Source organism: Gambusia affinis, linkage group LG09 (genome assembly GCF_019740435.1).
Source record: "Gambusia affinis linkage group LG09, SWU_Gaff_1.0, whole genome shotgun sequence".
Classification (NCBI taxonomy): Eukaryota; Metazoa; Chordata; class Actinopteri; order Cyprinodontiformes; family Poeciliidae; genus Gambusia; species Gambusia affinis.
In genome coordinates, this window is record NC_057876.1 from 20,862,870 (window position 1) to 20,879,965 (window position 17,096).

Genomic DNA, 17,096 nt, shown 5'->3' on the forward strand with positions numbered 1-17,096 from the left:
CATTGGGAAAGCTTTTTCTGTTTTACTCACTACCTCTTTTTATTGACATTCAACATAATTTTTCATCTTGAAAGATGCATAGAAAGTCACTCGGGGGACAAATTCCTAAACTTATAGATTAAAATGTTCAAGAATTGCAAAGAAAAAGGGAGGAAAGCTTCTCAGTTGTAATTTACAGTGAAAAGCGCTAAAGCCTGATTTTGGCCTGATTTTCTGATTTACAGAAATGAACTGTTGTAAAACTTTTGACCCCATTCACTTTTTCTTCTCCAGTGCTATTATGACTTTTCCTCATCAAATCAGATTCAGGTTTAAATCAGGTAAAAAGAACCTCACTCAGGATGGATTCTGCTACGAACTTCTCTGTTTTGTTTTTGCAGATTGCTGCAGGCCCAGCTGCGCCTGGAGCACCACCTCCTCCACCACTACCTGGAGGTGCCGCACCTCCACCTCCTCCTCCTCCTCCTCCACCCCCACCTGGTGGTTGTCCTCCACCTCCACCTCCTCCTCTGCCTGGCCATGCGTCTATCCCCCCTCCACCTCCTCCACCCCCAGGGGGAGGACTTCCACCACCCCCACCACCCCCAGGTTGTGGGGCCCCACCTCCTCCTCCGTTTGGGGGCTTTGGTGGTCCTCCTCCTCCTCCTGGGTTACCTGTTGTCAAGCTGCCTTATGGACTTGAGCCAAAGAAGACTTACAAGCCTGAAACTGTGATGAAGAGGGTCAACTGGTCCAAGGTATGGTAATCTGTGCATTGATCTCATACAGACCTGTCTTCACTCTCTCGGATTTAAGGTTGTAATGCAAATGTTACTTCTCTCTTTACAAAGGAAATCTGTGCAATCTGCACAATTTGCAATTTTTTTTAGTAACTTTTTGATCATTTAGGCCTCCACAGTACAATGTTAAGTCTAAAGCAGAAGGAGATTTACCCAAATGCAGCTTTAATCTATTCAAACCGCCGTTCTACCACATGCCACACTCCTCCTCTCACAACACCTATTTCAAAGGATTTGATGGTAAACAATTTTTATTGCTCAGATGCCATTGGATTTGGACCGTCTTATCATATTTTGGAGAAAGAATGTGTTGTGTAATGTTCCGTCACATTTAAAAACAATTTCAACGATACATTCTCTTCCACCTGGGTTGTATTTTATGAATGTTTTATCCATCGTCTCAGTAAATTTTAGAGTCAATTTGTTGGCTTTTCACTCCACTTGTGCATCTTTGTGCTTCTGCCTTTAGTTACACACTGCACACAAAATGTAATGTTTGTTCTTCTGTAGTCATGCTCATAGTGCAAATTATGTTTGGTGGTTTTAGTGGATTCAGGTCTTCTTTTATGTATTTTAATGTGTTTTGGAGATTCACTGCGTATCTTATGCAGATTTATTCAGAAAATGATCAAGGTCTAGAGGAAAAGCCATTTTCATTTGTTTTGTAGTCCTGATGAATAAAACTCTTCTTTGATTTTACATCATATAGCAAAATAATTAAACTTTAAATAATCTTATGTTCTCTGACACCAGGTCAGCTCGCTAGCTGACCTGGTGTCGCTTACGAGCAATCGCTGCCCGTAAGCGATGCGTTTTTCTAAACTTGAAATAAATTAACAGTTTCAAAAAGATCACAGGCAGGAGCAGTTGTGATGATCTCAATGTTTTAAAACTTCTTCAGGAAAACAAAGAGCCAAAAAGATGTCTCTTTTGTGAAAGTACAGTAAGTTTTTAACACTAAAAGAAAGGAAAGTAACATTCGTTCTCTTCACCAGACCTGGTTTGGTTTAGCAGCAAGAAAAGTGAGCTATTTTTAACATTATACTGTTATTGGTGCCTTTTAGAAATTCACAGATAAATTATATATACTCTCATTCTGAATGAGCTGAAATATTCTTTTTTTTGGATGAAAGGATTTGCTTTGGACCACTCAGACTGCCATGAAAAAGTGAGAAATGAATCGCTGTGTGAATGCAGCTTTAGATTTATGATCTTTTTCCTTCCCTGGTAATGCTTATTTGGAGACATGTGGCATTAATGTGGCATTCTCTGACTGGAAATATACACAAACTTTTGATTTTCTGACCAGCCACTCATATTGGTCGAGGTTAAACATTGTTTTAAGTAAGCCAGAAAATATATTAGTTCTTTGAGGATATCTTGAAACTACATGAGTAGAATCTGCAGTCAGCCAACTTGAAAAATTCATAACTGAGTTGGTCAGAATTTGGAGAGTAACCATCAAACCAAAGATGAATCCTTTGATGAATCACACATCTAACACCTGTTACATTGACCTTTTATGCCGACTTGTACAGATTCCCACAGAACCGGTGTTCTTATATTTTCTCACAGTTAAGTGTGTGAATAAAATCGATTCTGCCTAAGCAGTGCTGAAAAAACTGGCCAATTTCTAGTGAAATGTCATATCAAAAGAAACCTGGTTCTAAATGACACAAAAGGAGGGAAAATCAGGTCAGTTGTAACTGAATTGAAGTCTTTCTAACAGCTTGTAGATGTGCAGTTTTATAATACTACTTATTTCCCGAGTTGTTAGTTTCCCTGAGCTCATCCTTTCTCTGTTTGACAAAACAGGGGAAACAACAATGCAATTTCTGATTACAAATTCCCAGGGTGGCTGTGTTTGTTTGCACTTTGATCTGGTATCACCGGTATCATCGCTCATCTTTATGGGTTTATGTGGTTTTGCATACATGATTTGTGTGCATGTACAAGAGGACAAATGACCAATGTCTGCAGGAATGTACGTAAACAGGTTAAAGTGGAAAAGGATTAACCTTGCCTTTGCAGGGAATTTGGTTTCATGATGCAAATTAAATTCATAACCACCTGAAGAAAAACAATCTGCTTCTCTCGTGTCAGTGAAGTGGAACATCAGTCATCTGTCTCCTCTATATGGAGCAGACGGAACCACACAAGTGCCAGGCTTGAGTACTATTCAGTTGTACAAAAGAGAGGAGCATAACAAAACATTTCTATAGATCCACTATGTTTTCCTGCCATATACGTGTCCACAATCAGCACGGTTCACATACTCAACAAAAAGAAGTGTGCTAATTCAACTTTTGTTTTTTAAAGCAGATGATGCACAACTCTTAGCACTGCTACAGATGTTGGAAAGATGTTTAACAGAACAATTAAAATCACACGTGAGCCTTGATAGGGATCCATATTTATCTTACTGCCATGTACTGGAGTAGCTTGGCATGAGAAATCCTACCATCACAAATGTAAACAAATTGAATTTAGGTTAATGTGCTTTTAGTCAAAAGGCTAAGATTTTGGGTAATACAAAGAATAATTTTGTCTAAAAGTGAAAATGAAATATTTGAAGTGCCATCAATCTTCAATTAGTAATATTGTGGCCTGTGCCAGAAAATGAATTGTTGGGTTTCTCACCAACTTTATTGTATTAATCCAAATTATTGTATGAAACATGTTGATGTACAGATGAAAAAAACATCTTCTTTTCTATTTGGAAGTCTAACATCAGGAGCACCACAAGGGTGATACTGCTGATTTGTCAAAATATTTTTTTCTTCAACGAAATAAATCTAACAATAACAATTTCTGAAATATTATTTTATTCTGGTGGAAAAAAGATGTATTTATTTAAGAGGCTTTTTACTTCATCTTTACCAGACTGTGGATGGCACCCTATGTATTCATGCTTCATTTGTATCATACAGCTTCTCACTACACTTCAATTTGCTGTAGTCTTTTTCTGTTTAGCAGCATGTTGCAGCGGCTGTGCATTATTAGCCTAAAGCAATGCTACAACGCATGCACATGGGACGGGTTTAACTCGGGCTTACAAAGGGAAATGTCAGCTTTTAATTGCTTATCGCTTTTAAAGAGTTATTTCCTGCATTTATTCTTTTTTTGTGTATTAGTCTCAGAGACAATTAAGATTAAGTGTAGGCCATTGTAAAAAAAATAATTATTCTCTTGCTTCCATTTCAGCTAAATAATTTTAGCCTATTACTTTTTATAATATTAGATTCTAGCATAATATTAAGATCTTGATTACAAATATCTATGAGCATATGAAAATGACTTTACAAAGGAAACATGAATACACAGGGAGGAAGAAAATAACCACAGCTGCACAAAGTGCCACGAGACAGGCTCATATTTAAGCTCGACATTGGCTCATTAGCTCAAGTTGTAATAAATGCCTTCCCTTAAACACACAGAGGCTATCTTTATTCTGCTCAGGCTCTGCAGGAAAATCCCACAGCCACTTAGTGGACCAAGAGTTCAACAGCAAAATATTAACAAAATTACTAGACAGAAAAAGACCAATGTCAAATATTAAAGGCCTAAAATAACCAGAAGAAACTGCAAAGCATATTTTTAAACGGCTTGTTTACTTTGTGAATTAAAAACATGTTTGCAGTTAGACAGTTTAAAACTGCAGTGCCCATTCAAAAGTATTCATACTACACAAACTTTTTCATATTTTGCAATGCCACTTTAGGTGACAGAACAACATAAAACATTTCGTAATGGAAAAGAAGCAGGACTTTTATATGTAGCTGTCTATGTATATATCAATAAATAGAAATAATACTTTTTTCATAAAGATTGATAAAAACAGAATACAGAGAATACAAAATGTAAACACTAAAATCTTTACAAGGTTACATATTGTCATGTTTACAGCTCTTTCTTCTCGTTTGTGTCAGGGTTTTGAAGTTGTTCTGTAAATGTTTCTGTACAACAATAAGAAATATGTATAAAAACATTGGAAACAAGAGACCACAAGGCAAACGAGAATTCTGGGAAATTTACTCTTGCCCTAAATTATGTTTGAAATGAAAGATTGGGTATTGGTACATAACACAATTGTTGACTAAAACTTGCATTGTTTTCTTTTCCGTCAATAAGTCACCTCCCACAATAAGTCACTTTTAACTTTCCAATTGGCAGCTACAATCTGGTGTTCTCTCCTTCATTTAGCTCAGACACAGGAAAAACATGTCACTACTGTATCTATTTGTCAAACTGAAGGGATATTTAGAGAAATCTGTGGCTGATTAAATTTGATCTGTGGATATCCACTTACAATTGTACTGACAGGAGTCACATAAAAAGTACAAATCGTTACAAGGAAAGTATTTTCTTACTTTTTCTGGGTTTTCAATAAGCAGCCAGTCAATATGTTGTTGGTAGAAATGGATTTATCCAAAAAAAGGTCAGTTTTCTGCCTACAGGCATTGAGAGTGACTAACTTCAAGGTGAAGCCTTACCAGACCCCAGGTCATCTTTTCTATATAGAAGGTCTCTGCCTTCTAGGAGACAACAGGCTCTTTTGTGTTAGAAAAGTGTTCCTTTTAATTATGTGCTTTGAAAAGAAACTGATGTCTTGTTGTAATTTATGTTTTATACTTTCTGGCTCTAAAATATGCCTCGATGCAACGTAGAAATCGTTACTTAAACGTGTTGCCAGGTTTTACCACTATCTCACATCAACTGAGTTATTTACACTGAGGTCTCTTCAGTTACAATTTTAGTACAAAATGTTCTTTCTGCTTCAGCAGAGTCGCATTTTTCTAAATAAGACAGCATTAGTTTTAGTGTTATTGGTTGCAGTAGTGGATGTAACAGCGGCTGTGGGAGCAGCAGTAGTCACAGCAATAATATTCATTTATTTTCCACACCCACTTCATCCCCTTCAGGGTTACAGGGGATTGGAGCCTTTCCTAGTATCATCTGGTGAGAGGCGGAGCACACCCTGGACAGGTTGCAAGTCTATCAAAGGGCCAACTGGGAAGCTCTTGAGAAAAAGAGCCAAACTCTCTCCCACACACACACACACTGACTCTGTGAGTCAGTTTAGATGGAATTACCAATTAACCTAACATGCACCCTGTCTGGACAGTGGGACTGCCCAAAGAAAAGTCACTGTCATGCAAAATCTGCAAACTCTTCTCTGAAAAGTCCCATCTGAGATCATGCAGGGAGCCCTTCATAATGATTTTTGCCGTATGGCGAATATTGATTTACCTTTAAAGTTTTCTTAACTAGGCAGAGGTCGTGGGATTGGATGACTACCCTGTTCCCTGTTATTTTGTTTCTTCAAGTTTTCAAGTTTTAGTTGAGCAGTGAGTCAGAGGTCAGGCCTTTTGGATTTTTATGTTTGCTTGTATAAGTGCTCTCTGGGTGCTCCATCTTCTTAGCACAGTCATAAGCACAAATGATAAGGCTGTTTTCACACCTGATAGTGCGGTGCACTTGGTTTGATTGGAGACAAACATTGCAACATTTCTTACTTTTTTAGTTACTACAGTTTGCTTTCACACTGCACTTTCAACAAACAAAAACCGTTTGAGCAACCTGTTCCCTCCCTTGTATGTGATGGCGCTGTAACAAGAGCCACAGACACTCCCAAGACAGTGTAACTTACTTATTCAAGAAATGTAAAAAAAAAAAAAAAAAAAATTAATGGCATCAGATTTTAGTGGGTGTATTTTTTTTTTGTCTTTGGTAGATGTTCCAAACAAATACTGGAAGATGAGGCATTTCAGGGAGAATGTTGTTTTTCATACAAGCACCCTGTTCTTTAGTTGGCTTTCTGATTTGGGAGGTAACTCTAGTCCACTTGGCATTCATATATGCATTCGAACAGCATCAAAGTTCACTTCACCTGAACCGAGACTTTTTAGGCGAACCAGAGTTTCAGGAAGCACAGAGTTTCTGCATTCACAGCTCCCCAAATTAACTGGACTTTCCAATCAAACAATCTAGAGTTTGGTTAAAGCGGACTAAACAGAGCTGGTGACTGTGCATGCATGGTAATTTGTCATGTGACCTGAGGTTACCCTGGAGATAAGCCCACCTGTGACTCTGCAAGGACAATGGATGGAAGGAGGTTTCAGCTGCTCACTTTGATCATTGTTCCCACATAGAACTCAGTAACAGAGTGCAGTTATCTTTTATCATCACTGAAATCAAGCCTGTGTTGGAAGTTTTATAAACCTCCATTAATGCAGCAAGCAACTCTCAAACACATTTGCATTTATCGCCATTACCATGCAGCCTTGAGGGCGATTGTTGAGGACTCTGTCTGTGTTGCATAAGTGCTGTTTTTACAACTCTTTCTTTACATAATTACTCTGGTTTGATGATGGTGGTGGCAGTGCAAGAAGTGAAATGCAAGGGTGGGGCCACAATAAAAAGCTACAAAAGGAAATACTTCAGTAGCTCTCAACAGAATGTGTAGTAGAAAAGGAGTAGTGTCACATGTATTATTAGGTAGTAATAACTGTAACTTACTGGAGGTATTTATCTTTTGCCCTTGGAGGTCCCTTTAATTTCTTCTCAACCTGAGTCACTTGGAAACAAAATAAATGCTGTCTTAAAGTTTGCAGTAGGAATAATGTGAATCAAAGAGTTCAATTTATTTTTTATGAATGCCATTAATAACTTCAGTTTTCACCAGACTTACCAACCATACAATAATTTTCAGAAATTTTAAACCCCTGAATTTTAGAAATCTTGTTTTTTTTTTTTGTTTTTTTTTAGGAGCATTTAAAAAAAATTACGCAAAATTGAATCAGATCAATAACTTTTTTTTCCTGTCATGTATTAATAAGGTTCTCTTTCAGCACCCTTGAACACAATTCATGCCCTTTTAAAGATTAACAATTGCCTTTCTTTAATGAATAAAACAGTTCTCACCATGCATAACACACATTCTGAATCTTAAACCCCTTAAATGCCAGAGTCAGTCCCATATTGTAAAAGTTAATCTTTGTAGACAATGGACAAAATCTGTGCAGAAATATTGATTACAATTTTAATATTTAGCGCAAAGTTGTTAAAAGTTGGCCACTGCATCTTACACAATGGTGTTTTGGCATAGCTGTGGTCAACAACAGTGGCCTACGCTCAGAGATCATGGCAGGTCACAAGTTCTTTGTATGAGGAAATAATGACTGACAAGTTGCAACATTTCATTTTGTTTTCCATGTTACTGGAACGGGGCTGCACAGTGGTGCAGTTGGTAGAGCTGTTGCCTTGCAGCAAGAAGGTCCTGGGTTTGATTCCCGGCCCGGGGTCTTTCTGCATGGAGTTTGCATGTTCTCCCTGTGCATGCGTGGGTTCTCTCCGGGTTCTCCGGCTTCCTCCCACAGTCCAAAAACATGACTGTCAGGTTAATTGGTCTCTCTAAATTCTCCCTAGGTGTGAGTGTGTGTGTGTGAATGGTTGTGTGTCCTGTTTCTGTGTTGCCCTGCGACAGACTGGCGACCTGTCCAGGGTGACCCCGCCTCTCGCCCGGAACGTACCTGGAGATAGACACCAGGGTTTTCCCACACACCTAAGGGACAAGGGTGTGAGAAAATGGATGGATGGATGTTACTGGAACCTGAAAAGAAGAGTAGAAGGCATTAGTGAGACATTCTTTGGTTGTGTCGGACCAGAACCGACACAACCAAAGGAGTTCAGTGTTAAGATGCATTTCATCTACTTTCAGATGACCGCTGCCTGTTTTGGTCACCAGTTCACCCAACACACATGCCAGTCTCTGTCTGAACGCTTTTGTGAATTCGTATCACATTAGTTTAGTTTTACATACAGACGGAGTCAAAAGTTCACCAGAGATGTCAAGAGGCTGTGAACAAAATGACGTGATTTTTGCCACTTAATTTTAACAATAAGCACCGATTTGGGCACGTTGGAGAGCATGCTGTCAAACATAAGCAAAATATAACATTTTGAACTCCATTCAGTTTGGTTTTAATTGTATTAGGTGGTAGAAAAAACCCCGAAACAACATGGATTGCTGTTGCAATTTAAAAGACAAATAATTAATCTCCTTGAACGTGCCATTGATTGCTGTTTGCAAAGAAGCCAATCCAGAAGCACAATAAATTTCCCTTTATAATGATTGGCTGTACCCCCAACATCAGTTTCCGCTGTGAAAAATATAGAATAAAGTATTTTTGGTGTTTGAAATATTAGAATATGGATTTCTAAGCCTTTTTAGAAAGGATCTGAAGCATTTGTGAATTTTCCTGCTTATGGAATTTATGGAGCCCTGGTATTTATGGAGCTTTGGTCCCCAAGCTCCATAAATACCAGGGGTCCACTCTACTGATGAAGTATTGTCTCGGTGTGGTTGGTTACTTTTAGAGATTTTTCTCTCATCCAAGTCATTGATGAAAAAATGAGAAGCTTTCATGTCTGTGCTGACCCCGACAGTGTTGAAAGATCGCTATCTTCACCATAGTCAAATAATTCACAATTTCAAGCCTCACATTTTCATTTTTTCTTTTTTCTTTTGTAAGTCCTGTTTGCCACTCAGATGCTCAGTATGCCACCCAAGGTCATGCGTGTATCCGCACACAGGAAAAGACTCACAAAACCTCTTGTATCTTCCAGCTAGAAGAAGTTTGAGTGGCGGCTTGATGGAATGATGGTTTCTGATTGTGGCGATAATGGAATCCTTGTGTCATTGCAGATAGTGCCTCAGGAAATGGCAGAGAATTGCTTCTGGATCAAAGTCAAAGAAGAGAAGTTTGAAAACCCTGACCTATTTGCTCAGCTCTCCCTGTGCTTCTCTTCGCAGAGTAAAGGTAAGAGGTGTCATCTCTTTCCAGCGCACCCTTAATTAATCTTCTCACGCATGCTTCATTTGGCCTCCAAGGCGATGGATGACAAGGTATACTTTGATCTTGTGGCAAGACATTTCTTCCCACTTAGATGTTAATTATCCTTAATCAAAGCATTTATTTCTAATATCTTCACTGCCTGCTCTGAGTTTAAATGTTTTGTTTGTGGCAGACATCCTATTTAGCCTGCTTTTCCTTAAAAGAAAGCATAAATCGTCACTGAGCTTCACGTTGCATTTGATTTTTGTGTCTATTGAGCTGTTGCAGATTTGTTTTCTTTTGTTTTTTTTCCTTTTGTTTTGAGCACAATCTTGAACCTTTACACGTGGCAGCTATGCTTGGTTTGCTTCTTGCCTTTTCCAGCCCAGTAGGCCAATCTTCTATCAGGGTGGATGTGAGGCTTTGAAAGAAGCTCTGGGAGTTTACTTGTCGCAGCCAGTTTGTTTCTCACTTACACAACTAGGAACCCAACTTGCTTATGGATAAGAGTTGCAGTGCAGAGCTTTTCTTTGTTTTTTATTGTGGAAGAGGGTGTTTGAGAGCACTTGATGTATCCCCCCATGACAATTTGATTGTTTTCCACTGCTTTGACAGTATGTACACTCCTCTAATTCTAGCAGCAGTGGGAGGGGAAAAGTCAACCCTGTCAAGCGCAGAAGAGTCAAATCTGAGCTCTGTCAGCGTGTGTGGACATAACTATACAGAATCCTGCAAGTTTTTTCTTATACCCAGCGTTTGTTTGGACACCAGTCAGCCTGCCAGCAGTTTCTTGCTCTGCCTCTTTCACAGCCTCCAGGTCCACAAACTAGACTCATTTCCTTTTTTTGCTGCTGTGAAATGAACAGCAATTTTCCCTGGGCTGCCGCAAGGTGATTTTCCAGAGTGATACAGATGGAAAGAGGATGTGGCTTGGAAAGAATAGCTGTTGCAATGCCTAATGAAGTGGGAACAAAGACAGGGCCTGGCAGTCATACATTTCATACATCTGTCTGTCTTCCTCTTTGCAGATATAGCTATTAGTGGTGGGATTCTATTAAAATGTTTAATAGAGTTAATTCCAGAGTTTGTAATAATCACATTGTAATCAAAAACTGCGTATCTAAAAAGTAATCAACATTTTCAGTTCAAAAAGCATTTTTTGCCTCTAAATTATTGAATAAATAGACACATTAACTCAATACCAAAGATATTAGTTATTTTTAATCTCTTATTTAGGTTATTTCATGTTGTCTTTAGGTTGTCATTGACTTCTATGAGTCTGGAATGAGATCGGAAACTGCCTGATGAAAATCTTACTTTAATGAATATTGTGGTTTGGGTACCTTTTTCCCCTAAATGAACTTATTATTTAAAATCTACATGTCATATTTACTGAGGTTGTGTTTCAGGTATTTACTTTACATCTGGGATAAATTTTTAAGATAGGCTCTGAATTCAAAAGCCAGTGAAATATTTGTAGTTCTGCAACACATGGCTGTACTTCAGCTTCAGATGCCCTTTTATATTCTTTATTAACTTCACTTTCTTGGCCACAGGGGTTTGTGGGGGAAAAAAAAAAAAAAGCCTCAATAGATAGTCCGTGTTCCCGCTGGCATGGTAGGAATTCATGATCCAGCATTTCCCCTGGGAGTTACCTCCGCTGGATCCCTATCAATTACCCCTGCAGCGACTTGACTGAATCAGCCCTTTTTCCCTCTATTGTTGAAACAGAACATGATTTTCCCATGAATGAAAAATGCTGTTTAATGTTTGAACACCCCGACACCCTCCCTCCTCATCACCCCGTCAGTGGAGTTGTGGAGTTGAAAGTCAGCGAGACGGGCTTTGATGTAGATGGTGCCGCTCTGAAAGCCTGCTAAGATGGGTTTACCTAAAATGAGGGAGTAGTTCATTTGTTTTCCTCTTGTGCGTTTCATGATTCATGCTGAATAGTCAAATGCATTAAATTTATGATTGGTTTTGCCAACAAATCTCCTGGGTAGTTGTCATAACTACTTGTATGGAGTCTTTCTTTAACTCTGCATTGAAACTGGTGAAGGTAAAAATTTGTTTAGGCATTTAACTGGTAAGACCAAGCCATTCAGAATTACCTCCTGAGGATTTAGTTTTATAATGACACATCATGAAGCCTTTCTACTGATTTAACTTCAAATCACAGATGTAAACTGACTCTATTTGTCTGAGATATTTGTCCTTTTTTAAAAGACACACATACGCACACCCATTCATGACTTGTTAGCTATCCTTTTGCTTTTTATTGTTCCATCTTTGCCACAAGATGTGTATATTTATAAGTAAAGCACACTTTGGGGGCCTTGTGTATTGTGAAAGATGAGGCAAGCAGGTGTAAATGCCTTCCCTACAGAGCTGCCCTCAGAAAATGCAGCAAAAAAGGCTTCTGTTATCTCCGCCCTCCTTGGGATTCGTGCTTGTTATTGCATTGTTGAAAAGCAACACTTTGGCAGTGACAGAATCTAATAAAAAAAAAAAAAAAGAATCGCTTTAACAGCCCCCAATTTTCAGACGCTTATTGTGCTCAGAAGCCTCTAAAACAACTGAGAATGCAAGATTGTCATCTCCCCTGCTGCTTTTATAGTTCTTGCCGTTTAATGAGTTTTACCAAGAAAAGAAATGATAATCAAGAGGGATTTCGGGCTTTGCTTCGGTCTTCTAGGAGTGGCACACTTTTTCATTTCTTTAGCGTGTCCGTTTTTGGGACTCTGATGCTGTGGAAATATGCTGCCAATGCTACTTTAAGATATTCGGGTAGCCGAGTCGAGCGGGCTGACAAACAGAAATCAATGGTTTTAGTGTGATTGATGACGCTCTCTAGCTATCAATAACTTAAACATTTTCTTTTGATACCCATGCTACATGTGCTTGGTATAATCATGATGGTAACTCTGTGGGAAGGTGCTGTAAAAGCTGGCAGAACAACAACTTAAAGCAGCGACCATTATCGGCACTTATGCTTGTTTGTTGGGTGTTTTCCAAGTTTTACCTCCAGTGGCTCTTTTGGACTTGTACTAGACTCATAAGATTTGTAAATAAATGCCAAACAGTCCAGTTTGCTGTTAAGCTTCTTAAAATGTGTGCACATGGACTTGGGATTTTGAGTGTCCAGAGTACCTGTCTAAAAAAATATGACACTGAAATTTTAAGAAATGTACAATTTATACATCCAGCTGTATTCATTAAAATAAATGCTGCACAACTTTACCCTTTCTTGGTTTTCCATCACCACAATTTTCTCACAACTCTAAGATTTAGGACAGGGGTCACCAATCTCGGTCCTCAAGGGCCCGTATCCTGCATGTTTTAGTTCTCTCCCTGGTGGCACCAACAACCTTTTCAGGATGTCAATGTTCTTCTTAGGCCTTCTAACGAGCCATCATCTGATTCAGGTGCGTTAAACCTAGGAGAGAACTAAAACATGCAGGAGGCCGGCCCTCGAGGACCGAGTTTGGGGACCCCTGATTTAGGATATCAGCTCCCAAAAAATGATATCAAGATTAGTGTGAGTCCATTTTACACACACTGGTCTTGCAAAAGATTTTGCAACCTCTTTTTTTTTTTCTTTTTTAACACAAGTTTGCTGGTCAATAACAGAAAATTCCAATAAAAGGCGAACATAGAATTGAAATAGTCCTGCATTGCTGAAAATTCATATGTTCAGTAAGTTAAAGTTCTTGGGAGAATTCAGATTCATACAGAACTAAAAATTAGAAAACAATAAGAGTTTATGTATTAAGGACAAATTTAAATAGGGGAAAAAATTAGTGCAGTTAATATAAATATAACAATATTCCAAGGGATGAAATAAGAAAGAGAAATGATGCATGGTTTTCAAGTAAGTTTTCCATGCATCTATCTAAAGTAAAACTCAGATTATTAGGAGAGCTCTTCTGAACATTACCACCAGTTCTCTTTGAATTTTGGTATGGACTTTGATTAGACCTTTTTAACACATGAATATGCTCTCATCTAAACATCTTTCTTTAGGGTGATTGTCCAGCTTGAAGGTGAACTTCCATCCATTTTTCAGGTCTTCTGCAGTCTTCTCTCTTTTCTTCCCTTCCTTCCCCTGTAGTTAGCTCTATTCATTGTTGCATCAGCTCTGATCAGCTTCTCTGACCCAAATGAAAAGAAACATTCACCCACAATGGTTCAGCTACCACTCAGTCATACTGTGTGCAATGTTATCTTTCTGCAGTACATGGCATGTTGCATTTAGGTGAAAAGGTTATATTCTGGTTTGATCTGAAACTTAAACAGCAGCTTAAACCTCACCCTGTAAGAAATTCAAGTCTATCGTATAGATAGAGAGCCACAAAACAGTAAAACAATTATCTAGCAAAATATCATTAATTATATTTATCCATATGTACCTAACTTTATCAGAAAATGTGATGAAATACCAGAAAATAATTGAATCTGTAAAGAATTAATGCTTATGCAATAGAATGGATTTTTTTGTCATATACCAGTAATTTTCTGAATATTTATTGGACAAAAAAACAATCAGGGCTGTGAAGAAATGTCATATTTCACTGCAAATCTAAAGTATGTCTATTCTTTTTAACTGTAAACTTATTTTACTTTTGTTTGTAACATCAGCCCTGTTTAAGCACAAAATGCTTCATTTAATTTCTCTATGGTAACTAACAAAAAAAGACCTTTTTCTGTGAGCAAAAAATATTTGTGAAACTTTTAAAATTTGTTGAAGGAATGCCTCAGCGACTGATGTCAAGGTTAGACGTACCTCCGTTGCGACTCTGTGCTTTGTGATCATAAAATTGTTATCACCCACACAGAGATAAAAAAAAAAAATCTGTTATCGTAGACAGACATCTCCATTTTCCCTCTGTCAGTGCCACGCTTTTTCACATCTTTACAATTTGTGTGTAAGCCATTAAATGGGCTCTGTAGAACTACCTAGTCTTGCTAAGTGTTATTTTATTCTCCATTCACACATTTCTTCTCCTTTTTTTGCTTTCTCATCTACTTTCCTCCTTTTCTCCGTGCACCAGCCTCTCCGTCGCTCCACCCTCCCACATTGACTTGGGTCTCTTTTTACTCCTTTCACTCATCTCCCCTCACTTCGCTTTATCAATCAGTGGGTTGTGCCTTTGTATGGCTCACGGGATCAAATCAGATTCACTCTGGGATTGAATCCCGTGTAGCCATGGCCTCCTGCATTTGAAAGCCAATCCATTCAGCTGTAACTTTGCGGTTCAATTTGAAACAAGATTGATGTTGGCAAACTTCACACACCCGCTCCTCCAAAATGTTTCCTCCATTGCCCACATCAATTGCTGATGGACAAAGGGCATGTGCTACTTTGTGATGGTGATTTCTGGGCTTCTCAGCACAAATAACAAGGACAGAAGGGAGGAGGACTTAACGGCAAATAAAGCTGCAAACCAAGCTGCGTCTCTCAATACACACTCACTCTGGATTTGTGAACAAAAAGCTGAAAAATGTAAAATTGTTTAAGCAAATATTTTTAATTTGTAATAGTTCTACTTGTTTTAATTAAAATAATTATATTTTTGTATGAAATATTAGGATATTTGAAAATAGATCGGAAAAGGTTATTTTTTCCTCAATCAGCTCTAAACGTAAAAAAAAATCTCAATTTCTTTATATTTACTTGGTGCATCAAAACTAAATAAAAAAACGATTCCTCTTGTCTCTGAGCCTTGCTCCAAACTTTGGATTGGTTTGTGTGATCATGGTGTGTGCTACTGGAGGTTCTGCGCTCTGTGACATCAATCGCACCAGTTTTTAAGCATATAGTGTTACCCCCTATACCAGGGGTCTCAAACTCCAGTCCTGGTGGGCCGCTGTCCTGCAACCTTTAGATATGTCTCTGCTGTACCACACCTGAATAGAATAATTAGGTCATTAGCAAGGCTTTGGAAAACATATCTACACAAGGAGGAGATAATTAAGTCATTTCATTCCAGTGTTTTGTATCTGTGGCACATCTAAAAACTGCAGGATACCGGCCCTTGAGGACTGGAGTTTGACACCTGCGCCCTATAAGGTCCAGTGGGAGAAACAATCCCCGGTAAATGGAAATAAACCATTCCTTAACTGTTTAATCTCTCATTAATCAAGTTTGAGGCCCCAGACTCTTTAGAAGATTGCCTTGGTGATGTCACATATTCTAATATTTACTAATTTGAGTTGTTCAGCCTTTCCCTAGATGTGGTCTTAGTCCTGGTACATAATTCCTTAAAGAACTATAATATGCTTTTATTGAGTTTAAAAAAATCGGATAAATATCAGTGAAAAATGCTGCAAATAAATTTGGATAATCCTGCAATTCATATTACTTGCTCTATCAATGACTATGTGGCTCTTTTTTGTTTTGCTTTTATGTGTTATGATTGTTAGAAAATTAAATCATAATAGTCTAAATGTGATTCATCAGGTCAGACCCCACTAAAAACCAAAAATCTGTAACAAAAAGGAAAATTTTAATTGATACAACTCTAAAAATCTTTTCTACTTTGTTCTTGCTCTTTTTTTTTGTAGATTTTCCTTTAACATTGTATTTTCCCTCACCCGACTGTGTTGCTGCTCTAAAGGTCATCTCTGAAAATGTGACTTGGCTAAAGCCTTACTTTAAGTGATGGCTGCACAATCATCCTCCCCTTCATACCAAGGGATATGATCAAATCCTTCAGTAGTTTTGCTCACTTCGACTCCCGTTTTCCTTTATCATTGTTCCCACAACTCTACCCCCACACTCTAACTCCCCCCACTGAGCCCAGCAGATTCTCAATCCCTGCTACAAAGCCCCAGCAGCAGGGTGGTAATGACCCTGCAACAACGGCAGTAATGATGGAATCAGTGGGGGGTTTAGCCGCCTCCCTGACTCTCCCTAATAGGTCGCCTAATAACTCTGTTAACATCAGGGCTGACCTGGTCGCTGGATCAAACACACTCTTGCGTAGTCAGCCACCTCACATGACTCCCTGCCACCTCTCAGTCAGGAAAAGCTGATGCTAACCAGCAGAATGTGTGACTTGTTCCCCGCAGCGCCCATTCAGTCCACAAAAACAGTGAGAAATGACGCAACTGCTGCACAGATGAATGCTTCTCAGAATATTTTAATCCCATTAAGCTTTATTAATTCATCGACAACATGTCTTGGTGGAAAAAAAAAAAAAAATGTTTTGAAAAGCTTGTTGCTCTTGAAAAACTACTTTTATTGAAGCCTGGTCTTTTTAGCTGCAGATTAATAGGGGTCTCAGTTTAATGAGTTTAAGCTTAACTCAAGAGACAGTGCAATCCACTCTGGGATAGTCTGCCTTGTTTTAGCGCCTGTGTATGTTAATAAGCTTTAAGTATTTTATTTGTCAACATGTTCTGGAGTTAAACTTGATGGCTTGCCATGTTCTCCCAGAAGAATAAGGCTGTTTATTATTGACTGTGTTAATTGAGAATT

General features: G+C 38.5%; 1 protein-coding gene across 9 annotated transcripts in view; it reads left to right on the forward strand.

The window, feature by feature from the left end:
* diaph2 (diaphanous-related formin 2) overlaps positions 1-17,096 on the forward strand; it is a 439,308-nt gene that overhangs the window by 161,692 nt on the left and 260,520 nt on the right. For all 9 annotated transcript variants that reach the window (XM_044127178.1, XM_044127182.1, XM_044127181.1 and 6 more), the window contains 2 exons: positions 381-737; positions 9,487-9,601. In XM_044127178.1, the coding sequence (XP_043983113.1) occupies positions 381-737; positions 9,487-9,601 (472 nt within the window). The remainder of the gene's footprint in view (positions 1-380; positions 738-9,486; positions 9,602-17,096) is intronic.